Below are 27,989 nucleotides of genomic sequence, written 5' to 3' on the forward strand. Positions count from 1 at the left end.
TGTTGTTCGTTCCATTTAAAATTTATGTTAATTTTTATGTATATTTTATGTCATTTGTTTAACCATGCGGCAATGTCTACTGCCGCCGCTACAGAGGCGAACCAGCCCAGGAGGCTGAAAGCCTCTCAAATAAAGAATAAAAAAATGGGTGGGTTATATCTATAATATACACCAAGTAGTTCGGCACATTCTTCGCCGATTGCCCGAAGTAACCAGACGAAGGAAAGTCGCGTCCAAGTTCCGTTATCGGTTACCGCGTGATTGTTGTTTTTTTGCCGCTGAAGAGTTAATTTCACTATCTGGATAGTGAGTGAAGTGCCCTGCCTGCAAGTGGATAAAGGCTTTCATCCTCGGAAAGCCAAGCATTGGTTTTTGTTTTGTCGCTGCTTCGCCGACATTGGAGATTTCGCCGAGTCATCGTGCCAACAGTGACAGTGCGGGTAAGCTTTCACCGACGACTGTGTGTAGTGGTGTCGTAGGCACATTCCCACCACCAACGAGCTTTCAGCACGCTCCCGTTCATCTGCACTGGAGTGCGTTCATAGGTGAATAAGATTGAATATACTGAGAGAAAATATTTAATAATTATAAGTTTTTTTTTTTTTTTGTTTTTGTGAATTATTTTATTGTGAAATATTGTTTAAAAAAATACTTAGAATATAAGTGAAAATTTAAAATGGCAGAGAGTGGGGGACCTTCGGATATGGAGGTCTCTGACTCTAGTTCCCTCCTAACGGATAAAAAAAAGTCACTCAAACGTGTTCCAAATACGGAAGATACTTCTTCTGGGGACGAGTCAGCTAACCCTACCAAGCCTCCCTCCAAAAAACTAGCAAATCTCCCATCTGCCCTTAACGATCCCACTCTACCTTCAACCTCGTCTTCTCCCTCTGTTCTTCCCGCTCCTTCTCAACCTTCGCCTTCCCACTCTCAATCCCCGTCCTCGCCTTCCCCCCCTGTTATTCCCACTCCCCGTGTAAAGGTCTATCCAGAAGATGCGCCCGGAACTGGTCCCTGGGTTGTTTTCTTCAGGCCTAAGCCAAATGGAAAGGCGTTGAGAGTCATGCAGATCGCGAAAGATCTGGCAAGGTATACCTCCGTTTCGGAAATTTCGAAGGTTAGACCAAACAAATTGCGAGTTGTCGTGAATGATCGAAAAGACGCAAACAAGATTGTTGTCGATCAGCATTTTACAATTGAGTATCGGGTCTACATACCCTCTCACATAGTCGAAATTGAGGGTGTGATAACCGAAACGGGCTTGACGTGCGAATACATTACGAGTGAAGGTACCGGCCGTTTTAAAAAACTGCCCTCGACGACTGTTAAGATCTTGGGTTGCCGCCAGCTCGGAACAGTCTCCCATGAAGGAGAAGAAAAGAAATTTACGCCGTCCAACTCGTTTCGAGTCACCTTCGCTGGTTCAGCTCTCCCTGACTACGTGATGGTAGATAAATTGAGGTTAGCCGTGCGACTTTTTATTCCAAAGCCAATGACTTGTCTAAAGTGCAAGTCAGTTGGTCACACGGCTGCTTATTGTGCCAATAAAGAACGATGTGCCACTTGCGGAGAACAACATGAGGGGAAATCCTGCAGTGCGACTGAGCATAAGTGTCCATATTGCGGGGGATCCCCACACGTGCTCTCAGCTTGTGAAACATACAAGGCTCGCTGGGAGAAACAGAAGCGCTCTTTGAGGGAACGCTCTAAACGCACTTTCGCAGAAATTTTGAAGGGCGCTTCTCCACTGGCTCAAGAACAACAACCAATCAATACACACAATGTCTTCGCTACTTTGCCAGTTGACGAAATGGAAGCGGATACAGCTAACGGGGGCACGCCGTTTATTTCTCAAGGGAATCCCCGGCGCAAAAATGTGACCACTCCCAAAGTTCAAGGACAAGTCCCTCCGGTGATACCCCCTGTTAGCTTGCCCAAAAAATCGAGTGCAGCGGATAAGCAAAATCAGGTCCCTCCTGGCCTCCGTGGTAATAGTTCACCTTCGAACGACCCAGCACTCGAGGGGACATCAAAAACCCCAACTGTCCCTGTTTTTCCGTCAAGTTCAACTTCCCAATCGGGATTTATAAAGTTGTCTGACCTTGTGGATCAAATCTTCACGTGTTTTAATGTTTCCGACTCCATCAGAACCATTGTCACCGCAATGCTTCCAGTACTAAAGACAATTTTGCAGCAATTGATGCAAACATGGCCCCTCCTTGCAATGATTATCTCTCTTGATGTCTAATTTAAATAGAGAGGTCGGAGATATCACTGTTTTACAGTGGAATTGTCGTAGTCTTATCCCTAAATTGGATACATTCAAATTTCTAATTCATAAACTCAATTGTGATGTTTTTGCTCTATCCGAAACCTGGCTCTCTTCTCAAAATGATCTCTCTTTCCACGATTTTAATATAATACGCTTGGACCGTGATGACAGATACGGAGGGGTACTATTGGGGATCAATAAGTGTCACTCATTTTTTAGAATTGACCTTCCACCTACTGGAGGGATCGAAGCTGTTGCTTGTCATGCAAACATCAGAGGCAAAGACCTCTGTATAGTCAGCTTGTATTGGCCTCCGAGAGCTGCGGTTAGCCGCAAGCAACTTGATGACATGTGCTCACTCCTTCCTGAGCCACGATTAATCTTGGGAGACTTCAACTCTCACGGAACTGCCTGGGGGGAACAGTACGACGACAATCGTTCATCGTTGATATATGACCTTTGTAACAGCTTCAATATGACCGTTTTGAACACTGGGGAAACAACACGTGTACCTAAACCTCCTGCTAAACCAAGTGCTCTTGACCTCTCGCTTTGCTCGAATTCACTATCGTTAGATTGCAAGTGGAATGTAATCCAGGATCCCAACGGTAGTGACCACTTGCCAATCAAAATTTCTATCACCAATGGGTTGAATTCTTCTGAATCAATAAACATGGCATACGACCTCACAAGACACATTGACTGGAAAAAATATGCGGACGCGATTGCTCTAGCCATCAATTCCAGAGATGGTTTGCCTCCATTGGAGGAGTATAACTTCATTTCTCGTTTGATCTATGACAGCGCGGTTCGCGCTCAAACGAAACCCATCCCAGGTTCCACTATTCGTCGAAGGCCTCCCAATCCATGGTGGGATGGCCAGTGTTCCAAGCTTTATGGAGATAAATCGAATGCATTTAAAGCTTTTCGGAAACGTGGAACCCCTGAAAATTTTCAGAAGTATTTGGACCTTGAAAATCAATTTAAAAACTTGATCAAAGGGAAAAAACGTGCTTATTGGCGAAATTTCGTGGGAGGTTTGTCACGAGAAACGTCAATGAAAAAATTATGGAATGTGTCTCGAAACATGAGAAATCGCTCTTCATCCAATGCAAGCGAGGAATATTCACATCGATGGATTTTTAATTTTGCACGAAAGGTTTGTCCCGATTCCGCTCCAGTGCAAAGAATTATTCGAGATATACCACAAGATAGGTGCGATCTTGATTCCGAGTTTTCGATGGTAGAATTCTCTCTTGCTCTCCTTTCATGTAACAATTCTGCTCCGGGATCGGATAGAATTAAGTTCAACTTGCTGAAAAATCTCCCTGATGTGGCGAAACATCGCTTGTTGAATTTATTCAATCGGTTTCTGGAGCATAATATTGTTCCAGATGATTGGAGACAAGTACGAGTTATAGCTATTCAAAAACCCGGAAAACCCGCGTCCGACTTCAATTCGTACCGCCCAATAGCAATGCTGTCTTGTATACGGAAATTGTTGGAGAAAATTATCTTGTTTCGCCTTGATCGATGGGTTGAAACGAATGGCCTACTCTCAGATACACAATATGGGTTCCGCAGGGGCAAGGGGACGAATGATTGTCTTGCGTTGCTTTCTTCAGAAATTCAACTGGCTTACGCCGAAAAAAAACAAATGGCTTCAGTATTCTTGGACATAAAGGGGGCCTTTGATTCTGTTTCAATAGAGGTTTTGTCAGACAAATTACAATCTCGGGGTCTGCCGCCTCTATTGAATAATATGTTATATAACTTGCTTTGTGAGAAACATTTGAACTTTTCTCACGGAGATTCGGCAGTAAGTCGGGTCTCTTACATGGGACTCCCCCAGGGCTCATGTTTAAGCCCCCTTTTGTACAACTTCTACGTAAGCGACATTGACAATTGCCTTACACAAAATTGCAGCCTAAGACAACTTGCAGATGATGGAGTGGTGTCTGTCGTAGGATCAAACGAATCCGACCTGCAAGAATCCTTACAAGATACTTTGAACAATTTTTCAACCTGGGCCATTGGGCTAGGGATCGAATTCTCCACGGAGAAAACAGAGATGGTGGTTTTTTCTAGGAAGCATAAACCAGCAAAACCAAAGCTTCAACTTTTGGGTAAACCGATCACTCATGCTATGTCATTCAAGTATCTTGGGGTCTGGTTCGACTCTAAATGTACTTGGGGGGCCCATATTAGGTATCTGAGTAAAAAATGTCAACAAAGAATAAACTTTCTCCGTACAATTACCGGCACCTGGTGGGGAGCCCATCCCGAAGATCTTATAATGTTGTATCGAACAACTATTCTCTCAGTGATGGAGTATGGCAGTTTCTGTTTTCAATCAGCTGCCAAAACACACCTCATTAAACTCGAGCGAATTCAGTATCTTTGTCTCCGTATCGCGTTGGGATGTATGCCCTCAACGCATACCATGAGTCTCGAGGTTTTGGCAGGCCTACTCCCACTAAAAGATCGCTTCAATTTATTATCTCTTCGGTTCCTCATCCGGTGTAAGGTCATGAACCCATTGGTGATCGGAAATTTTGAGCAGCTGATCGAGCTAAATTTTCATTCTGGATTCATGAGCTCATATCATGAATTCGTCTCCATGCAGGTTGATCCTTCTTCGTATATTCCCAACCGTGTTTGTTTTCCTGACTACATCAATTCCTCTGTGCATTTTGATCTGTCCATGAAGCAGGATATCCATGGAACATCAGATTATCTTCGATCGAGGATCGTTCCAACGATCTTCGATGCAAAGTATGGGGATATCAATTGTGATAATATGTACTTTACTGATGGGTCCTCTATGAATGAGTCCACAGGATTTGGAGTGTTCAACGAATTTTTTAGCACCTCACACAGTCTTCAGAATCCTTGCTCAGTGTATATTGCTGAATTGGCAGCGATACACTGGGCGCTGGACAGCGTCGCCTCACGACCTGTTGAACACTATTACATTGTAACGGATAGTCTTAGCTCTGTCGAAGCTATCCGTTCAGTGAGGCCGGAAAAGCACTCGCCGTACTTCCTTGAGAGAATACGAGAAATTTTGAGTGCTTTATCCAGACGCTGTTATGTCATTACCTTTGTCTGGGTCCCTTCACATTGCTCAATTCTGGGTAATGAGAGGGCTGACTCATTAGCAAAGGTAGGTGCAATTGAAGGCGATATTTATCAGCGTCAAATCGCCTTCAATGAATTTTATTCTTTAGTCCGCAAAAATACCATAGTTAACTGGCAACGCAAATGGAACGAAGATGAATTGGGCCGGTGGCTCCACTCGATTATCCCTAAGGTTAGCCTCAAACCATGGTTCAAAAGTCTGGACTTGAGCCGGGACTTTATTCGCACCTTCTCCCGACTCATGTCCAATCACTGTTCGTTAGATGCGCTACTCTTTCGTATTAATCTTGCCGACAACAATCTTTGTGTTTGTGGCCAAGGTTACCACGACATCGAGCACGTTGTTTGGTCGTGCGAGCTGTATCTTGTCGCCAGATCGAATTTAGTAGTCACCCTTCGGGCCCGAGGAAGGCAGCCCAATGTGCCGGTGAGAGACGTGTTGGCTCGGTTAGACCTTGATTACATGTCCCAAATATATGTATTCCTTAAAGCTATCGATCTTCGTGTGTGATTGTCCTTATACCCTTAGTTTTTCCTTTTCCTTTGTGAGAGATCGGATCCCTTCTTAAGAATAAGATGAAATGTAAATACATATTAGATATAAGATAGGTTTAAGAATTGAGTGTGATGAGTGTGATTGAGAGTGTGAGTGTGATCAATGTCAACATATCCTCATATCCCCTCCTTTTCCTGAAGAAAATATGTCACCCTTCTAAACTCGAGTTGACCGCGAGTAATCGGTTTCCTATATTATTAACATTAGAATTAAGGAAAAATGTATATATACTAGTAACAATACAGTAAGGAGTTCGGCTCCTTTAAACCTATGTAACTGAGCCTGTAAAAATAAACGATTTAAATAAAAAAAAAAAAAATCTATAATATAACCGCAAGGTTGACGTGGGACTACCTAAGCTTAGCAATCATTTTAGTGAGCAGAGGATATGAAGGCATATCCTCCAATGCAATCTTGAATAACCGAGCCAAAGTGTTATGTTCGTACCCGTTCTTGTAATCCGTGTTAGGAAAACACTTTTCGGAGTGCAAAAAAAACATGCGGGTGCAGAAGTACCTCCGGCTTGCATGAATCAACAACTTCTACTTTTAAACCTGAAAGTTCATTCGCCTCTAGTGTCTGTACGTTTTTCCCAGGTCCCTAAGTTCAGGAGACCGTGTTAAGGAAACATATTCTAGTTTGCACAAAGGCAAGCGAGTACAAAAGTACTCGCAGTTTGCAATTATTTGCAAAGCCGATTTCCCCAGACATCTTGGTTTTGAAGTCTGTGTTAGGCAAACACATTTTAGTCGGAACGAAAATGTCCCCGACTTGTATGAATTTGCAATGTCAATTTCCTCAGATACCTTGGTTCTGATGTCTGTGTTGTGGAAACACATTTCAGTCGAAACAAATACACCCCCGACCTGCATGAATTTGCAATGCCAATTTCCCTACGCTCCATGAATTTGAAGTCTGTGTTAGGGAAACACATTTCAGTCGGAACAGAAATACCCCCGAACTGCATGTATTTGCAATGCCAATTTCCCTATGCTCCATAGATTTGAAGTCTGTGTTAGGGAAACACATATCAGACGGAACAAAAATACCCCCGACTCTCATGTATTTGTAATGCCGATTTCTCCAAGGCTGCTTGGTTTTGATGGCTGTGTTAAGGAAACCGTAAATCGGGCGAATCAAAACGAGGCAGTTAGGGCGTTTAGATAACGCTTAACATTTAACAGTTTTTCAATTGTTTATCTAATAAAAAATAACATTTTATTAATTGCGATAGAAGCGTAGAAATATTTCCTATCAATTGATGCAAACATATTTCCGATCCAGTAAGAAATGTTCGAGTTATAAGCATTCGGAATCTTTCATTTTTTCCTGCATGTTCTGTGTTTAGGTTTTCATTTTACCCCCCATATACTCCGGTTAGACGTAGTCCCACGTCAAAAAAAATCACTCATCTACAGAGCAGCTGATTGGAAATAATCAATCAAGTGAACCAAACTGGCTACGGAACAGAGTGAGAAAATTCCCCACGATTCTCGAAGTGATATAAGGTATTAATTTCATCGCAATCCACAGGTGATAGCAACATGCACCGTAATGTGGAATAATGTGGAAGCTGCGTAAGGGAAAGTATGAATTGCACCATAACAAGACAGTGTAGCGTCCTGATTCTCAGGCAAAACACGCAGAGAATTCCAACCAAAAGTCTTCGCCGGTGGTAACGCACGCGTGGGAAACGAATCGCTGACAAATTGAACAAAGGAAAAACAAAAACAAACCGTGACAGAATGACTTGCAAAATCACCAAAAAATAGGCAGCAGCCACGTTGCATAGATATGACGCACTGTTCCGAATTCAAATCAGGTACGGAACAGGTTGCAGTAAAAAATATATGCGAAAAGGCGCGCGCGTTATTCCGATTAATGGCTTGATTAACACCGGGGAAATTAATTTTTTTTGTTTGATTTTTTCCCTCACTGTCGGCACTTTTAATGATACCAATTGTCATACATAAAACTGAAACGCGTGGGGATTATCATTGTAGGCCCCCGTAGAAAATAAGCTTCGAAGTAAATGTTACAAAAATGGTTTTCTGACTATCACATATAATCCATTCTGATGTAAGAAGTATGTGAAATTTTATAGAAGTAGATTCTAAGAATAAGTCAAGCACTTCGAGCATTTCCGCTAGAATGCGGATATACGATAGACAGATGGATCATTTCAGATGCTTGTTACTTGTTAGCACAATACCAAAAAGATAAACAATGATGAAAATAATGTTGGAACGATTTGTTCATCAAAAACGTGAAAGAATAAATAAAAAAGGGGTATTAACTCGACAAACACTATACGGATAATTAAAAATAGCAGTGATGCGATTGCTAAGATCTGTTAAAATCATTTCCACTCAATTGGCGTCATTCAAACACATGATGTCAGAATCCGAATTAAATAATATACAACCATGAAACAAAAAAATTGTTGCAAGAATTTGTCAACAAATTGAGTAGGACTTAAACTGTAGCTTAAAAGGTGATGGCAATTTATGTATGACACGCTATGGAATGAAGTGTATCAAATTAATTGATAATTTAATCGTATATCATTAAATTATTTTTAAACAAATCTATTCAGTGTGCGTAAGCGTAAATTGGGCCCTTGCTCTTCAAAATCCCTAAATCAATCAAAAATAAAACCGGTAACTTGTGTGAAGCAATCACGCTAATCATTTCGTAAACATCGCACAAAATTGAATGAGTAAACGATAACTCAAGGTCATCTCCGTGAATCAAGATAGGTCAATAAACGCAAATCCACATAACTAATACCCGTTTTGTTCTACTGCGGTAAGGTGAATGATAATCGAATATGGCATATTGGGGTGCAATACAACTTCTGAATAAACTTGCCCACCGAAACAAAAAATTGGATCACCACCCAGTTTGTACTGATAGTGTGATGTATAATCATGTCAACTTTTGTCAAAAAGGCATCCAATCTTTTTTGAAAGTTTCACAAACCCCCATAATCCCTTCATTTGTTGCCGAAATCAAACAATTCTCTAATTAGCAATGAACATATCAATCTCCACGGGGCTCAGAATGGTTATTGAAAAGGTGGTGAGCTTATTTTTTATTTATTTATTCTTGTCGCTCAACAAGTTTGCGTTATGCTCGAAATGGAATATTCTGGAATTGTTCTACCTGGCATATTTCGAATCACATTTTGTCTTCTCCGTCGGTAGATTTCACTGTCAGGATGTTATTGCTGTCTTAATTCCTGCGATCAAATGATTAGCAGTGACGGTGCTAATCACACACACATTGTGTTGGGAAATTCGGGTTAAATATAAAACTATATGTAAGAAAACTAAGATGGGACTTCGAAGTTCGTCTAAGGAAGGTAGTGCCATTGAAGAAGAATATTATTGCCATTCTGTTGGATGCAAATCTTTCAAGGTTGCATACATTATTTTGATCTACGTCGTTAGAACCGCTACATGCTCATATTTTTCTGTTGTTTCATGTCACATATTATTCTCACTTGGTAGAGATTAAAATGTTTAATAACACGCTGTCAATGTGTGTAGATCTTATTTTGAATCTTTCGCTCAAATCGATTGTAATCTAGAGTTTGTCACGCGGACTAAGTCAAGAAAAATTTAACGAGTATTGTTAGGTTGAACATTTGCAGGAATGAACGACAGGAAATCGGTAGACTTTCCTCCTAGAGTAAGCTTCGATTGAAGCTCCTCTTCCAACAGTAACCGCGGTTGAGGCACTCTTCAGGTCACTGGCGTAAATGGACTGCATTTAGATGGACTAATGTAAACTCTTTCGGGGTGTCTTGAAAAAGACAATTTTGCCCCTATCCACTAGTGATTATGAAAACCCTTTTCATTTCAATTTAACCTTATCCTATGTTTATTCCACTTATGTGATGTTAGCACTACTGATGGGGGCTTACCATAGGGAGTCCGGGGACGAAGGATCGGCCCAAAAGAACCAAATGGAAATTTTTCAGCTTACGATCTCAGCCAAGATCGGAACTAAAACCACCGCAACTCCCGCTACATTTTTTATAACTTGTAGCGCAGAGTAAAAAACGCGCTAATTCACTGCTGACTTTATTTATTTCACATTCAGCGATGGAATTTCACTCAAAAGACACCTTTTGGGATTATTTTTAAACGATTTCAAATTTCTTTTTATTCACCGTTCATGCTTACAAATTGATTGAAATATAATATTGGACTGATCTCTTTCTCGTTCGGAATTGAACTGAACTGTGTGAAGATAAAAGAGGTTTTTCGTTCTATTGCGTAAACCACTTTTTGTTGATTGGATGGTTAATTGAACTTTTAAGGCTGCACGAAAGTTTTTGGGTACTTTGTTTAAATTTCGTGCAGCTACTATATACAATAAAACAATGATTCGCTTCGTTCTAGGTTGCCTCCCTTTATACCCGAATAATTAAGTCAGCTCATTGAATTTAAATACCAATCAGCCACATCATGTACAGAGCATGCATAATGAGCATGTTGCTGTTGCTATTACAACCGGAACGTGTGCATTGAAACAAAAGGCGATTAGAGGATTCTAGAAGGCGTGTTTATTAGCGCGACTAGAATGTTCTAGAAAAAAAAATTAGTAATTGTGGGAGCCGTAGATAGTACTGGACTTGATTTTCCATCTAGAAGATCGAACAAGTATAATATCTTTTACAAATTTAAATATTTACTTACAATAAGAAAATCACAATTCTCATAAAACTGTTCTCCCGTCAACCTTTGCAGACGCATACGCAATATCTTCTTCTCATAGCAAAATACTAGTATTGGTGTGACATAAAAACTTTATAGATTGTAACAAACTGTTTTTGTTGACCGTGAAAATCATTCTTACAGGAACTTATTGGGGGTACAACATGGAAACGGAAAACTTTTCGCATTGCGAAAATGATCCAATTTCCAGAACTGTTGCTGGAGACTTCAAACACAGAGAATCCATTCGCCCCTGGTTTGTCTTTCAAAATTGCATTGAAAGTCCCGCCCCTTTCTGATTCATTAACCAACAAGAAAATATAAAACCGACGGGCTAGTGGCGAGGAGAATAGATAAGGTTTTGACCTATCTTCCACAGTGTTAATTACAGCCGAGAATGAGTTTGCAGCTAAGTTATGACCAAAAGAGAGAGTCGATGTAGAGAAATCGATCAAATCACTTACACCCCTTTCATTCTATGCCCCTCAATTTTATTCTATTGATTTTCATGACATGAAACGCTATGACTCAGGAATAACATTTTATTGAGTGGTTCTTATAGCCTTTTTCGATGATGTTGTCTGGCATCAGTGTCGAAAAAATAACGATGCTTTCACCAATACAAACGAAACCATTGCCGAAAAATGAAAAATGAAAATTTAACTTTCAGAGCACTAGTTTGAGTTTTCCGACGTTTTTCACTATACAGTGCGACAGCAGATGAAAATTTAATATCTTGTGAGTAATCGATTAGAGTTTGGTTGATATTACTTGATGGAAAGCATGCAAAAACAATAATTTTCTTCACACTGTTTCGCAAAATTATTGATTTTCGGGCGAGGGGTGAGGGTGTCAGATGAAAGAAATGAGCACCATTGTGGCAGCCATTTGTGGCTAGCTTCCACCGTCACCTTAAAACGCTGAACCTACAAGGTAGATGTGAATGAGAAAGAAAAAATGGCTGTTCGTGTGCTGAAGGGTGAATTGAACAAATAAAAGCACCTTTTTCAAAAGCTTTAAAATATTTGTATGTATGGGAGCAGACATCTCTTTCTGTCAGACTGGGATTGTACCCAAAGAAAGTCCAAACGATGTCAACGGGGATCGAACCGGCGCCGGCTGGAATGCAAGGCTGTTTTACACGACCACGCTATCCACATAGCTTCTGGTGCTGATGCATAAATGCGTACTAATATTACACCTCATTATAAAATGAAGTTGGAAAGTGTTTTCTAGGTGTAAAAAGAAGAGCATAAACGTGAATCTATGTCCGTCCCGGTCTGGGCCATGCATGTGGCAAAGTATGGGGAAAGGTTTAATGCGTGCTTATTTGCAATGTGTCTTTTGTTTCGCTCGCTCAAATTACTCTTTTATTGCTACAGTCAGTGTTGCCACATTTTTATCTGTACCAGAGGGGTCCAAAATTTCTCTCATCGGTACTTTTGACGTAGAACTACGTCGTTCATTAAGGGTGCCAAATCAGAAAACTGGTCACGTTTTTATGAAATAAAGTTGACGTTAATAACTATTTTCGCCGCGAACGTAAATCGTAAGATGTAAAGTCTCCGTGAACAAAGGAAAAGAAGAAGAACTAAGAGGAATACTTGTATAAACAGAGGATCTCGCTGAGGCAAACTTTCATTCTTCGTGAGGAAATCGACTGAACAACATCGTTGCTGGGCGAGCTGAACTGGTGGAGGTGGAGAAGTAGTGTGCTCCCGTGGCCGAGTGGTTAGCGTCACAACTAACATGTCGGGTGTTCGGGTTCGATTCCCGTACTGATCGGGGGAATTTTTCGTCAAAGAAATTTCCTCCGACTTGCACTGTGGTCACGCGTATTCTAGAGCTTGCCACTCAGAATGCACTCAAGGCGTATTGTTTGGCATAGAAATCTCAACTAAGTACTAATAAAAATGACGCAAGTAATACTACGTTGAGACGGCGAAGTTCCTCTAGGAACGTTAGTGCCATTGAAGAAGAAGAAGAAGAAGAAGAAGAAAAAGAAGGGTGGTGGAGTAATATTATGGACAAAGTAAAGTTTTCCGAGGGCTTTTTTGAAGGTTAGAGACGAATGAACTGAAGAAGTTTAAAGTCTCAAGCAAAGAAGGAAGGCGAACTTTCAGTATCGTTCTGTATTCAAAACAATGAATATCGCTTGTTCTTCCTTGTTTTGCGTCATCACATGTCTTCGTTTTTTGAGCTGAGGACTGTGGCTGTGGACGCGACCAAATTACTCACTCGCTGATGTCTCTGGCATTGCAATCATTGCATCAAACAGACGCCATTGCATTAAGGTTCTGAGTTACCCAATTGTGTGGGGAATCATCAAGCTAGGCTATCGTCAGCTCACCAGGAAAATAAATGTTCTATTTTGTCAGTGACTTGGTTTCGCTTGCCAGTAGCAATACTTTCTCCACTAAGGATGTTAGCTGCACTTATCTCGAGCATGTATTATTCTGCGAGCACAAGAATGAATTATCAAACAATTATCGTCAAATGATTCTACAATTTAAAAAAAACATTTCAGGACGACCAAAATGGTAGAATGGTTATTTCAAAATTTTCGTGACATTATAAAATAATATCCGCAGCTATAAACAAGCGACTTGAATTAAACTACAGCGTAGTTCTACGTCAACAAGGCGGTCGTGTCTTGAACACAACCTCCTATAATTTTTTTCTTCCAAAAATCTGTACCATCGAAAATATTCGTTGTAGAGCAAAATCCATTTCATTAGCATGAAAAATATCCTCATTTATTTACAAAAACTACATTTAAATTTGTTTCTGAATCTAGATTGCATACTATCACATACATACCATACATGTTACCACAATGTTTAATAAAATTTTTAGGCATCTAATTTTTGTCCACTAATCCTGCAGATATTAGTGAGAATGATCAAATAAAAATCATTCAGCTCTTCATGTAGCATGGTGAATTCAGGGTTTTCAGCCTGGAACAAACGATTCTATTTGTTAATCTGGGACAAAACATACATATAAAAAAAAGAACAGAGGCTTTTTCATTAAACCTTTGGGGTAAATATTCTGCAAGCTTCAAGCTGATTTTTGTCACATTTATACTGAATGGTGAAAAAACAAAATTATCTTTAGAAATCTGAATGCTGAATTACCTACGGACAGAGATGCCAACCTTCCTGATTTTTCAGGATTTCCCAGACTTTTTAGCATGCTCCCTGATATCCTGACGAACACTCAATTTCACCTGATTTTTCTGAAATGATCCTGATTTTTCCTGATTTTTGTACTCTTTATATTATTCGTAATAAATATACTGGTTTCCATGTCAATGATAGTTCTCCGGTTCTGTCATGATAGTTCTCCGGTTCTTACATTAAGTTAAATTCTCCAGACACAAAGCTGTACTTAACTTTTTTATACTCTTCCCTCAATTGTTTCGTGGCTTTCCAAAACAGTGCTAGAAACATTTATGAAACCAGATTGTCTGTTGAATTTATGAAATTACAACGAGGAAGAACATTGCTTTATTGAAGATAATGTGTGTAGATATATCCCCAGAGTTATTAGTGTAAAAATACGTTTAAGAGTGTAAAGCTACTCAAGGAAAAAAATTTAAAATCCACAGTCAATATAAAAAGATTTTATATGTTATTTGTTCGTCTGATTCAAAGTAGAATCAACTTTAATGATTAAATTAGAAAAAAAATCAGCAAGTCTTTCACTGCTGATGTGCTTTCCTCATTCATTCCAAAGTATGGATGATGAATTTAGTGAAGATTTCAATATTGATTTCTCTGCAATCAATCGATTACGCTTATGCGAGGATTTATATCATGCTTATTAATTCTTTTACATATCCGGACTTCGCCCGAACGAAGATATACTCTGTTTCTGGTGGGATTTGGAATGGATTCTGCATTATGAGCTACAACCAAGCAACCTGTTTCTCACATGTATGGCTCGCAGCAGTTATGGACGAGGAAGCAAACATGTTCTAAGAGGATAGAATATTCAAGTTGTGTGAAAGATGGCGAAAGATTGTGAAACAGGACCATGGATATAAAATTAAATTATAATGCTTTGATTGAAAATTATGTTTTTGTTTTCCCAAAAATCGACATTAACTTTTCGGACAACCCACTATGAGTTATCCTGATTTATTCTGATTGTTATTTTCATTCTTCCTGATTTTGTAAAATTATAGTTGGCAACCCTGCCTACGGATGTTATTTTTTTTCGAACAATGCCAATAAATCATTATAAATCGATTGAAGAACTGTATTTTTTTTAAGTTTTGTTACTTTCTTTTTTTTTTGCTTGAAGAGACTGTATATAATCGAGTCCGCCCTGTATATCATTTTTATGTATGTTTTTATCGACACTGTATAATCGAATAAAAAAAATGTTATTTGTTTTTTATACATATTTTATTCGTTTTTTTAATTTTTGAATCAAAGTCATAAAAAATCTCCCTCATATAAAAAATCCGTATTTTTTTCAGGGGGTGATAGAGGATCAGATCTGGTGGAAAAATCCTTTTACGCGTATGTTCAAATTTCAACAACGACTGATTTATTAAACTTTTTCTCTGATTCGGACTCTGTTTGAAATAAAAATTATTATTTTTTAATTGTATGCAATCGAGTCCGACCTGTTCCAGTATGCGGGAGTAGCTGTTATGTTTAGGCTCTTTTAATGTAATAAATTGGGTTGCCAAAACATATGCTAAAAGCTAATTTTGGGTGTATCAGCAGTTTGCTTGCAAGGCATATAACTCGTAGATATTTTGTCTTTCGAATGAAGTGATAATCATGTCACTCGACGCTGCTCAATGATTTTGTCATCGAATGCTTAGGTTAGCATTTTATGCAACTATTACATAGCAAAATAAATTTTAATCTAACGACAATAAACAGAACCAGGTTGAACAAAAACTAATTTGGACTCATACACCAAAAAACCATAGAAAAGACAATTTTAAGCTTAACCAATATTTGGGGTGTAACACATTAAAATAATCAGTGTAAAAGTTCATTTTCACCATCAGTTCCAAAACATCATTGACATACTGTATATATCTTTGTCTGGTGTGAAACCCAAAAACCTATCACCAAATCATCTTTCCAGAATGAATCTGGATCTGAAACCCAATCAATGAATGAATCTGGATCTGAGTCCCAATCTGAAGAGCAGTCTGCGCAAAACCATTTTGTTCAAATCACACATCGTTATAAAATCATTAGTCATATACAGAATCAAGTTTGCTTATCGACAACGTACAACACACGCGCGGAGTGGAATAACAAACATCTTCCTCTTCGTCGCTAATGAGGCACACACCTCCGGTAATATCTTCAACGTGTCGAGCGCTATAATTCATTAGAGAAGCAGCATATGTTCTACATGAAGTCCTCAACGCAGTTTACACTAGCAGCTCCCAGTAATGGATAAAAAAAAATGTTCGCATTTGCGGCAGTGGATGCACACGCGACGTGTTGAATAAAAGATTGCGCATTGCACGCCTCGCAGTACAGAGAACCGCTTGAGCAGCAATATTTCGACGCCGCTAAGATCTGTTGTTTCTCTCAATTACCAGCTTTCTGTACTTAGTGCGCAGAGAGCTGGTAATTGAAATAAGATCTGACACGAATTTCGAGGGAAAACGCCAAGCGCCAGACGACGCGGAAATTGAAACTTCATGGTAATTGTGGTAGCCGTTACGGCAAATTTGCGTAGCGCAAACTTGAACTTGACACTCTACCTATGCCACTACTGGCGTGGCGTTTAGTGTAGTAATAAGCAGCTTCGTCTCATCAAAGATGAATGGGCAACCGATTAAAAACGTGATGTGAGCTTACATGAAAGCAAATACGAGGGAAACAGTTATTCAATAATGACTGAGAAGAAGTTACATTTGAATGATTTAGAGAACTTTGAATGATTTAGAGACTAGCACATGTACTCAGCAACAAATCGCCATGCCGAGATCTCATCTGCTATACAATGAACCGGTTTTCGCTTCTTTTGAATCGATCTGAATCCCAAAAAAACTTATGAAATGTGTTATGAAATTCTACACGTATAACAAATAGGAGAGAGTGGTCATGAACCAAAGCGTTATTTAAATCATTAAATCGACCTATTGCCCTCAGTACACGGCAGGCAGGTTTAATTGGAATTTTATCGGATTGAAGATGAACCATGTTTTCACACAGATGGCTTCTTTCCAAGGCTTTCCAAGGTGGCGCTTCGGGAAGCGTCAATTACATTTGAAGGTCGATTTCATGTCAACATGTTTATTAAATTTCTGTTTATGAGTTATTATTGTACTTTTTAGTACGTATGCTCACTAAACTGGTTAGAGTAACACCACTCATAAAGAAATGGGAATATTTAAATTACGAAAAAGACGGGATTCCCCTAATGTTGTTTCTTCTTTATTCTACAATATCACGGAAGATGTCTTAAACCATAATAGAACAGTGAGATTATTGAAAGATAGGAAGAATGGATATCATAACTGTCAATCGCATTTGTGAGTGCATTGTGCTCGTCATAATATCGCATGGCTATTTTCTCCGGCTTGACTAGCAGCCTTCAATAATGAGAGACTTCCAGGTTCACAGATGTGAGTGATGAATGCTTCACAGGACATTTGCACAGATGCGGTGATACTCAGTATTATAAACCGAACGGAGCGCATTGATTCGTGCAAGGCGAGAATGGCTGATGTGACATCACACCTCTTATGGAAAATAATTCCAATATATTATTTTTCATTACTGTCATAGATTATTACGAAACCGAAACACTAAACTCTCTTTAAAATTCTAACATATTCATTATGTTCATACGCAAAGTTAGCGATCATCGAGACCATCGATGAAGAGACTGAGCCACGCGCTGTTCTTTCCGATTATCCAAGGTGTCATCAGCTGACACGAAGAGAAGTGTTTTGTCCCGCTTATTTCCTGTGAATAATCCCACAAGATATCCTCAATCAAGTGGAAACAGAAGGTGGGGAAATAAATCGCTTGTAAGTGTCAGAGTTTTAGCCTTGAACTTGAAGTATGCATAATTGTCGTATATCTTCATTAAGGGTAGCAAATTCCTAACACAAATGTGTATTACAAAGGGGAATTTGCACCGCGATAGCTTGATTGAACTCATTCTCACTTTCAACTAAACGTGTTCCGAATACTGAAAACGACACATTCGCGGCATGTGAATTTTAATATCATTGTTTTTTTCCAAGTTTTGCCAGTCACATTTCCAAATTCTAGAATTCGGTATTCCTAGTAAATTATACAATTGAACGAAATAAAATGAAATTCAGCACGAAATCATTATAAAATTAACACTGTAAATATTTTGTCTAGTAATCCCTAACAGCTTCATGCACTTGCTTGGTTAAGAGAGCTGCACGAGAATAATTGCCCAAACTCCTATCGTCAGCACAATGTACTTCTGCCGGCATGTACTTATCCGAACACTTGGTTTTAGTCAAATACTGCTGCTCATGATACATCACTGCCACTGCCAGGCCCAAGTTACCTCGCTGGACTCACCACTGTTTTTGGAAAAGTTCCGAGCCCTTCGCGACGTTGCACTGAATTTCATCGGCACAACCGGAGAAGATGCAAACAAATTCAAAATCAACCTCATACGAGGGGTAAGTATCGCTTATCTTATTGAGTTACATCACCTTGGCACTCAGAAAATTGAGTGAGGTAAATGATTTTGGATTGTCCAGTCGAAAAAATAATCATGGTTTGCCCACTTTTTTGAATGCTCTAATTCAGCGCTCCTTTGTCAAATAAGGTAATCGAATGTTTCAAAACATATAAATAAAATCGTCTTCGTCATGTTTTACAATAGTTTTATAGTATATTTTTACGGAATCACATTTTTTGAAGGATTATAAAATACACCTTCCATTTGTGTCAATGCGCCCCTCATTCGAGCCAACTTTTAATCGATCACCAGATGATTATTTAGCACGCATTCAGACCTTTTCGGGATTATAACATTTATAATTATAGTAAACATCATGCTTGCAAACCATTTGTATCAGATTTAAATAGCTAAACCATTAAATTAACGCATTTTGATGAACTCAATTCTGATCATGAGTTGTCCAATTAAATTTCATGATTTCTATGGCAACCGCTTGGCGCGCTGCAGTTTATTGATTGTGTCCTTCGCACATAGCAGAAATAAAGTTTCTCTGTGTTCAGTGTGTTGAGGGTAACACTTTTAAAATGCCCAAGGAAAGGAAATATTCTGAAGAAAGCCTAAATTATTAATGAATCAATATGATGACATTAAACTCAAGCAATGATAAATGCAACATCTACTTGTAAATTCGAATGTTTTCATTCAAAAATGGAGATTTCTAAAACCGGACAAACCATGATCATTTTTTGGGCAAACCATGATCAGAGTTGGTCAATCCATGATCATAATTCCCCTTTAAAGAAAATCGTTAAAAAACATAAAAATTTGAATAATTTCAACACCTTACATCTTCATTATTTACTGCACCAACGTAATCGCTTCCATCGTCATTTTGGTCCTCTGCCTGTACGCCATTCAGGTGTTTTCGAAGTGCTGCCTCCACCTTTCGGTCACATCACGTTCATTCGTCAGTATACTCCCATCCTTATTCCGACACATTTCTGCTCGCGGCACGATGCCTTTTCGGGATGCATTGAGTTTCTGGCAGGACTTTCGCGTCTCATGAGAACGGTGCAGTTGTTCGAGTTCTTCACACTCCTCCTCTTCCTGGCGGCGCTTCATTTCCCGGAAGAGTTGGGTTTGCTGTCTCCGCTTTTGTCTATATCGTTCCACGTTCTGACGGGTAGCTTGACGCTGCATGAGCTCCCGCGCAGCGTTCTTCTCCTGTAACACTTGTTGACACTCCTCATCGAACCACTCGTACCGTCGGCTTCGTTCCACTTGTCCTAGGATGTTCTCCGCTACGCTGTTTATGGCTGTTTTAATCATGCTCCAACAGTCCTCAAGAGGAGCATCGTTAATTTGGTCCTCTTCCGGCAGCGCAGGTTCAAGCGAATGTGCGTAGTTTTTGGCGACATCTGCTTGTTTCAGTCGCGTAAGATTGTACCGTCGCGGGCATCGGTACCGAATGTTGTTCACAACGGAGAGTTTTGGGCGAATCTTAACCATCACTAGGTAGTGGTCCGAGTCGATGTTAGCGCCTCGATAGGTTCTGACATCAGGTATGTCCGAGAAATGTCGGCCGTCTATCAGAACATGGTCGATCTGAGATTGTGTTTGATTTGGTGACCTCCAGGTGTATTGGTGGAGGAATTTGTGTTGGAAGAAGGTACTGCGTACGGCCATATTTATAGAGGTGGCGAAATCGATGAGTCTTAGACCGTTTACAGATTTGAACTCCTGCTCTTTACCGATTTGGGCATTGAAATCTCCGATGATGATCTTGATGTCATGTTTTGGGCAGCGTTCGTATTCGCGTTCCAGCTGCGCGTAGAATTCGTCTTTGTCATCATCGGGACTTGCAAGGTGAGGGCTGTGCACGTTAATGATGCTGATGTTGAAGAATCGGCCCTTAATCCTCAATCTGCACATTTTTGGGTTGATTGGCCACCAACCAATCACTCGCTTCTTCATATTGCCCAACACGATGAAAGCTGTACCTAGCTCGTGAGTGTTGCCGCAGCTCTGGTAGATGGTATGACCATCGCGAAATGTTCGTACTTTAGATCCTCTCCAACACACTTCCTGCAGCGCTACGATGTCAAACTTGCGGTGTTTCAATAGTTCGGAAAGCACACGAGTGCTTCCGATGAAATTGAGAGATCGACAATTCCACGTCCCGAGTTTCCAATCGTTAGTCCGTTTTCGTCGCCTGGGTCTGTGTTGATTAGTCCGGTTCAAATCTTCTTGTGTATCGTTCGTTTCTTGGTGTTTTAGTGGTGCGGCTTACAAGTCCTGCGACCAACCCCACTATCTCGCAGGAGGACCATCGAGATACTGCTGCTTAACGTCCCGAGTACCACCAGGACTGGGCAAAGACGCTTATAGCGGCGTCAATTCGCTTAGAGGAGCTGTTTCCGGGTTTTTGTGACTTTTCTTGGGGACTGGCAACGCCCAATGCTCATCCCACCACACCCTAGACAGTTCCCCTTTACCAGTGCCAGCCAGAAAAACGATCTATGACGATAGAATTTCTGACCCGAATGGGAATCGAACCCGAAGCGCCCATCTTGGCAAGCGCAACGCTTACCACTAGGCCATGGGGCCATAGGCCTTGATCTAAGACATTACACATTTTTTATCAAATTAGATATCTGTGCGAGATAGAATTGCATAGTAAAATTTTTGCCTAAGCCTGAAAATTGAAAAATAGTATTATTCAGAAAACTATTGGCTAGCTATACCAGCTTAAAAAGCAAGCAAGCTATACACGAGCTTAAAAATATGGATAAGCAGAATATATACACTTTACTACAAGTATGAGATTATTACTTCGTACGTAAATCTAACGCAAAAGTTATCAGGTGCAAAAACCGCAATAAAGATTCCAATACATATTTATTATTTTCTCAACAGATAAAAAAAAATAGCTCGGAAATACATATTTCAATGTGGTAACAGGGTATATATTTGCTGGCTTTACGTGGATACCATCAATAATCAATAAAAACTATGCCAATCAATGATACTAAAGCATCGAAAATTGACTTTGCTTTAAAATTGGACTTACAAATTTTATACAAATTTCAATACAGATTTTTTGAGAAAAAACTAAGATAAAAAGATTTTTCAGATCAAAAACACAGATTTTATCATAGCAATCCTGCTAAGGTTCCGACATTGTATAGAAATTCCCCCAACATTATTTTCACTATGAAAAATGGTTGAAAATCGAGAACGGTTAGTCCTAGGATAAAACGTTATAGATATAGTTTGGTCACGATTTTACAAAGCATTCAATTTTCAAAAATTTTAATAATTTATATCTTCGTTTTGGTGAGTTTACCACGGCACACAGTGGTCCCTGAGAAAATTTAGGCGGCCAAAACTCAGAAAAACCCAATTTTTGGCAGACTGGGGTTTTCGGAAACGCAGAGTTCGTTTTTCAACTCGGTTTCACCAAAAAACAAAAAGAGGAAAAAAATATTTTTTGAACCATCGATTAACTTTGAAAAATCATAACTCAAAAACGAAAAAAAACGCCTCTCTGGTTTCAACATATATTATGTGAAAAATCCTCAGCTTTTCAGAAAAAAATATGAAAAAATATAGCGCCCTCGGTCCCGAGACTATGAAAACAATAAAAAACGAATACAATCAATAATAACGAGAACAAATTTCGAATTTTCTGCAGATGTATTTTTTCAAAAAATACCAGGTGATTGGATTTAATTTGATATGTCGATAATCTGAATCGGTTCAGTAGTTCGAAAGTTATGAATTTTTGAAAAAAATATTTTTTTGGAAAAAAGAGGAAAAAGTTGATTATTCGGACATTCCTAAAATGGAAATGGTCACCCTACTGAAAAAAAAAATAAGGGTCTAATGTTTTGCGATAAAGAACAAAACTATCACTTTTCTCGAAAATCTGAGAACCACTATATCGGTTTGGCATGGAATGATTTCGGGTTAATATTGAGAAAAAATCCAAAAGGGGGGAGTTAGGGTAAAAACGGTGCTGAGTGATAAAAGACACTTTGAGGAACACTTTCATCAAAAAAGTTTTGCGGGGAAATGCGGGGCATATTTTATAAGTCCATCCGAAGCAAAATTAAACTTCCAAAATAGTACATACCTTGTGTGGAGTTAACACATACTACAACCAACCGAATTTTGAAACTGACAACAAATGTAAATTCTCCGTTAAAAATGCTTCAAGAAACATAATGAGCCAAAAAAAATTCGTATAATAACATCACCAAAACACATGTTAGAAAAACACACGGGAAATAGTGGCACCGGCGAGCTGGTATCTTATCGCGTTGCCAGAGCAATGATGCGCGCGCGGAATGGGGTGAAACACGTGATCCTAGATGCCTTGAACATCTTAGAATAAGGGACTGTAAGATTTTTGTGTTTTTATGCAACTTCATTTTTTTGGTTTTGGCTGCCTAAATTTTGTCAGGGATCACTGTGCGGCACCAGTGTACATTGAATTTTGTTAAATGAGAAAGGTTTTCCAATAAGACCATGCAAAAAACTATCGAGAGGGGTGGTTTATTTTGAGGGTTGTGTAACATTTACCCGAACACCATTCACCCAAAACACGTTTATCCGAAGCACATTTACCCGAATGTAATAAATGCATTCATTCACCCATTCACATTTACCTGAATTTAACAAATACCCGAATGCAACATTTACCCGACTGCACACATGTGCCCAAATGCAACAAATACCCGAATGATACATTTACCGGTAAGCGTAGGCACAATTAATATGCCGTATTATAATTTTGTTCTTCGTCACAAAATAGTAGACCCGCATTTTTTTTTGTTTTTCGCTAGGGTGACCAACTCCATTTTAGGGTGGTTCGAAAAATGAATTATGCTATGCTATTTTTATTTTTAAGATATGATTTTCCAAAGTTATGGTTCGAAAAAACAATTTTTTTATATTTTTTCCATCACAAAAATTTATAACTTCTGAACTACTGAACCGATTCAGATGATCACATATCAAACTGAAGCTTATGAGTTAGTTTTCTTTGAAAAAATATTTGGGAAAAATTTTGATTTTCGTTTTTGTAAATATTGATTGAGTCAGTTTTTCCTAGTTTTCTCGGTTAAATATAGTTAAATTATGGGAAGCTGATGATTTTCTACATAGCATATCTCGATATCAGATTTTTTTTTTCGTTTTTGAGATATGATGTTTCAAATTTAACATGTTTTAAGACTTCGTTAAATATTCCTATGTGACTAGACTAGACCTATGCGACTAGAATCCAGTCTTACCACACGTGTGATATTTTTTCAAAGAAGGCTAGCTCATTGGCTTAAATTTGATATATTTGAAGTTTTTGAAAGAAGTCGTTTGTGGGGAAAAGTTGTAAAAAATGATTTTTCGGACAACCCTAAAATGGAATGGTTACCCTAATGACAAAATAAAAAAAATACTGATTTATATTTTGCAATAAAAAACAAAACTACCATTTTTCATGGAAATCTGAGAACCACTATATCGGTTTGGCGGAACTACTGGACCAATTAAGATGATCGACATATTAAATTAAAGCCAATAAGCAAGCCTTATATTTGCAGAAAATTTGGATTTTGTTTTCGTAATTATTGATTCAAAAGATCGACATATTAGATTAAAGCCAATTACCTAACCTTTATTACAGTAGCAATTAGGTTTTTTGACAACAAAAAATGAGCGCTCTATCATATGTAACAGCTTTGTCTAGAGAATAACTGTCGAGCTCTAGATGAAAATTTGCGAAAAATGCTCTTCTTGGACCATTGTGCATTGGCTTCAATTTGATATGTCAATAATCTGAATCGGTCCAGTAGTTCAAAAGTTATTGATTTTTGAAAAAAATCTTTTTTGGAAAAAAGGAGTAAAATGATTTTTGGAACTATCGGTTAGATTTAAAAAATCATAACTCAAAAACCATGTTATGTAAAAAAATCTCAGCCTTCGAGAGAAAATTATAGCGCCCTTGATCCCGAGAGCATTTGAACTATAAAAAAACAAATGCAATCGAAAACAAAATCTAAACTTTCTGTTTGTTTCCAAAAAAGGCTAGCTAATTGGCTTTAATTTGATTTGTCGATCATCTGGATCTAGGTAGTGCGGACTGAATCAAAACGGCTGTCAAAAAATATCCAATTGAAATGTCAAAAGAGATCCAACGATCAGGAGTGTTATTTTTCTTATGATAATCAACACTATAAAAGAGGTATTGTTGTCAAGGGCAAAAATAAGTAAAATTATAAAATGAACGAACTACATTTTTCCGTCAATTGTTTAATTAACCATTGCATCTCTAAAAGAGCATCTCAGCCTTTCACTGAGCAACGCATTTTTAATGTCCCCTCTCTTTGTCATAACGTTTTTCCGAACGTAATAAAAACAAACAAAGTCAGAGTCACGTAAATGTTTACTCCTGCGATTTGGAAATATTCGATAAAAAGTGGAAGGAAGAGCTGCCAGATGATTTTTAAAAAAAAGTCTGTAAAAACATGTGAATGTCTGTTAAAAATGTGGAAAAGTCTGTAAAAGTGTGCAGATCTATAGAAATGTCTTTTAACGTTAATTTTCACTTATTCTTCAATACTTTGTACATCACGATGCACGTAAGATTGTATTCTGTATATATATATATACAGCCATTCCATGCCAAACTAATATAGTGGTTCTCAGCTCTTCGTCAAGAGTGGTAATTTTGTTCTTTATCGCAAAACATTAAACTCGTATTTTTTTAATTTGTCATTAGGGTGCCCATTTCCATTTTAGGGTGATCCCAAAAATCATTTTTTCCACTTTTTCCCAAAATGACTTTTTTCAAAAATTTATAACTTTCGAACCACTCAACCGATTTAGATGATCGACATATCAAATTTAAGCCAATGAGCTTTAATTGAGAAATATTTAACTTGCATATAATATGGATACTATTTTTAATATGGATTGAAAGCTGAGAATTTTTGCATAAAATATCTCGATTTCAGAGATGCTATTTTTTTCGTTTTAGAAATATGATTTTGCAAAACTAATCGATGGTTCGAAAAACAATTTTTCTCCATTTTTCCCACTACAAAAAGTCATAACTTTCGAACTATTGGACCGATTCATATCATCGACATATAAAATTGAAGCTTATGAGTTATTTTTCTTTGAAAAAATATTACTTGTGCGAAAAAATTGAATTTTGTTTTTGTAATTATGGATTGAGTTAGTTTTTCATAGTTTTCTCGGTTAAAGATAGGAGCGCTATATTTTTTTATATTTTTTATGGAAAGCTGAGGAGTATTTACTTAACATATCTCGATATCAGAGATGCTATAATTATCGTTTTTAAGTTAGAATTTTGTAAATTTAACATGTTTTAAGTCTTCGATCAATATTCATATGTGACTAAACTAGACCTATGCTACTAAAATCCAATCTTCCCGCAAGTGTGAATTTTGCTTATTGGCTTCAATTTAATATATCGATCATCTAAATCGGTTCAGTAGTTCAAATGTTATGATTTTTTGCAGAAAGTTATTTTTGGACAAATGGGGAAAAATTATTTTTTTTTAAAATCATATCTAAAAAACGAAAAAATAGCAACCCTGATATCGAGATATGTTGTGTAAAAAATCCTCAGCTTTCAAGAAAAAATATAAAAATATATAGCGCCCTCTAGTCCAAAGTCATAAAAAAATAAAAAACGACTACAATCAATAATTATAATTATGTTTTTCGCAAGTTAAATATTTTTTTATAAAAGGCTAGGTCAATTTTATATGTCGATCATCTTTTGTCATTTTTGTCATTTTTGGGAAAAAGTGGAAAAAAATGATTTTTTGGACCACTTAATAACTTATGTGCTGTAAGTGTGTTTAAATGTTTCAACGATCTACACATACATACATACACACACATACACAAACATACGCGTTGTTAATTTTTATAAAACACAGTATTTCTCCGTTGATATATTGGACATCCACCAAGGCTTGCGGTCTTGTCGTTTTTATTTATAAAAAAATGCAGTGTATATTTTCCATCCGCCATGCAAGGCTATACAAGTTTTAGATCACCACACGGCCATGAACCATGTCTGTCGTAACAATATCGAACAGTAACCCATATTTCGTCATAAGCAGACCCGAAAGCAAATGTAACTTGTTGAAAATAGAATGAAAATTTTTATTCGATGTTGTTTAAATACTTAGAAGACATAGTCCTGACCCTAACTTAACTATTTTTCGATAAATCTCCTTGCATTTCAGCAAAACAATCTTGTCTAGAACAGAAAATAATTATCAGAGACAATTTTCGTTCAAGATTTTTCCTTACCTGCAGAGAATGCAATTTTTCATTAATTGTGAATAACCGTATCCTCTTTTTCGTCTGCAATGATGTCAAGGCAAAAGTACTTATGTGTATGAGTTCCGAACATCATACACACCAGATGGGCCAACAAGAAGGACTGCCGGGCCGCAGGTTGAATATCGCTGGTCTAACGTCATGTGTATTGATATATACTAAATATAATAACTTTTCTGTATTAAAACTATGGAAAAATGTCATATGGTGAGTCAAATATTTTTGATGTGATGAATGTTTTACAGATATGTCTGTAAATTTACAAACATATTTGTAAATCTGGCATCTCTGGTGGTCTGAGAATTTATTGCAAGAAATCGCTTGAAAACATGCATGAATTTGCTTGAGAATGAAGTGGATTGAGTCCGCAGCACTTAGATCTGGATTGGTTTAGTAGTTCAAAAGTTAAAAATTTTTGAACGAGGTAATTTTTGAAGAAAAGAGCAAACAAAAATTTTAATGAAAAAAAATGACAAAATAAAAGGATACGGATCCAATATTGGTTGTGCCCCATTCATCCGAATACCAGCAAACGCGTTTACCCGAATGTAACACATACCCGAGTGACATTCATTCGAAAATAACAAATACCCGAATGCAACATATACGCGAATGGACATTTACCCGAATATAATAAATACTAGAATGCGACATTTACCCGAATGTTTACCTGACTGAAGAAGGAAAAATTCAGACAAATCAGATTATGAGTTTTGTTGAATATCTTGTGAATAAATAAGATTAAACCAAAGAACATGAAAGAGCAACCAAAATACGAAATAAAATGAGAGATTGTAATGAGGAAATTCGAAAAAGATGTTGAAGATTTCGCTGTATCATTTTTGGAAATAAGTGTAGGTACAATTGGCATGCCATCTTCATTCCTTTCCGTAGTGCACGTTAAGACCAAAAGATCCTTCAAAAATGAACATGGGTTATGGAATATTCCGTAAATTAAGCAGGCAATTTTAACATAAAAAATAAAAAGCATAAATGCCATGAAAATGTGAAAAGAATTGATAAGAAAAAAATTGTACTCACGTATTATCCACCGCAACGCAGTTTTTATCATGAATTTATTATTTCGTGATGAAATTTATTCTGAGGTGAATGTAAGGGGAGCGAAGTCCCCATTTAACGAGGACAATGAACTGAGGCGGCACCAAGTCACCGAGGTGACTCGATCTGAGTTGGCCGCCGACCTGCCGTAGGAAGCGGCGGCCTCTCGCAAACAAACCTGTGTTCCACCGAT

The 27,989-nt window shown here is 38.1% G+C and overlaps 1 protein-coding gene across 3 annotated transcripts in view; it reads left to right on the top strand.

Moving 5' to 3' along the window:
• The window catches only part of LOC129770267 (phospholipase B1, membrane-associated), a 42,223-nt gene that overhangs the window by 12,012 nt on the left and 2,222 nt on the right, over nt 1-27,989 (top strand). Inside the window, exons 1-2 of one of the 3 annotated variants that reach the window (XM_055772982.1) lie at nt 17,625-17,714; nt 18,182-18,350. In XM_055772982.1, coding sequence (XP_055628957.1) covers nt 18,198-18,350 — 153 coding nt within the window. In that variant the 5' untranslated portion in view covers nt 17,625-17,714; nt 18,182-18,197. Of the gene's footprint in view, nt 1-17,624; nt 17,715-18,057; nt 18,351-27,989 lie in introns of those variants that run through there. The other 2 variants (XM_055772980.1, XM_055772981.1) reach the window with 2 other exon arrangements.

Source organism: Toxorhynchites rutilus, chromosome 2 (genome assembly GCF_029784135.1).
Source record: "Toxorhynchites rutilus septentrionalis strain SRP chromosome 2, ASM2978413v1, whole genome shotgun sequence".
NCBI classification, from domain to species: domain Eukaryota; kingdom Metazoa; phylum Arthropoda; class Insecta; order Diptera; family Culicidae; genus Toxorhynchites; species Toxorhynchites rutilus.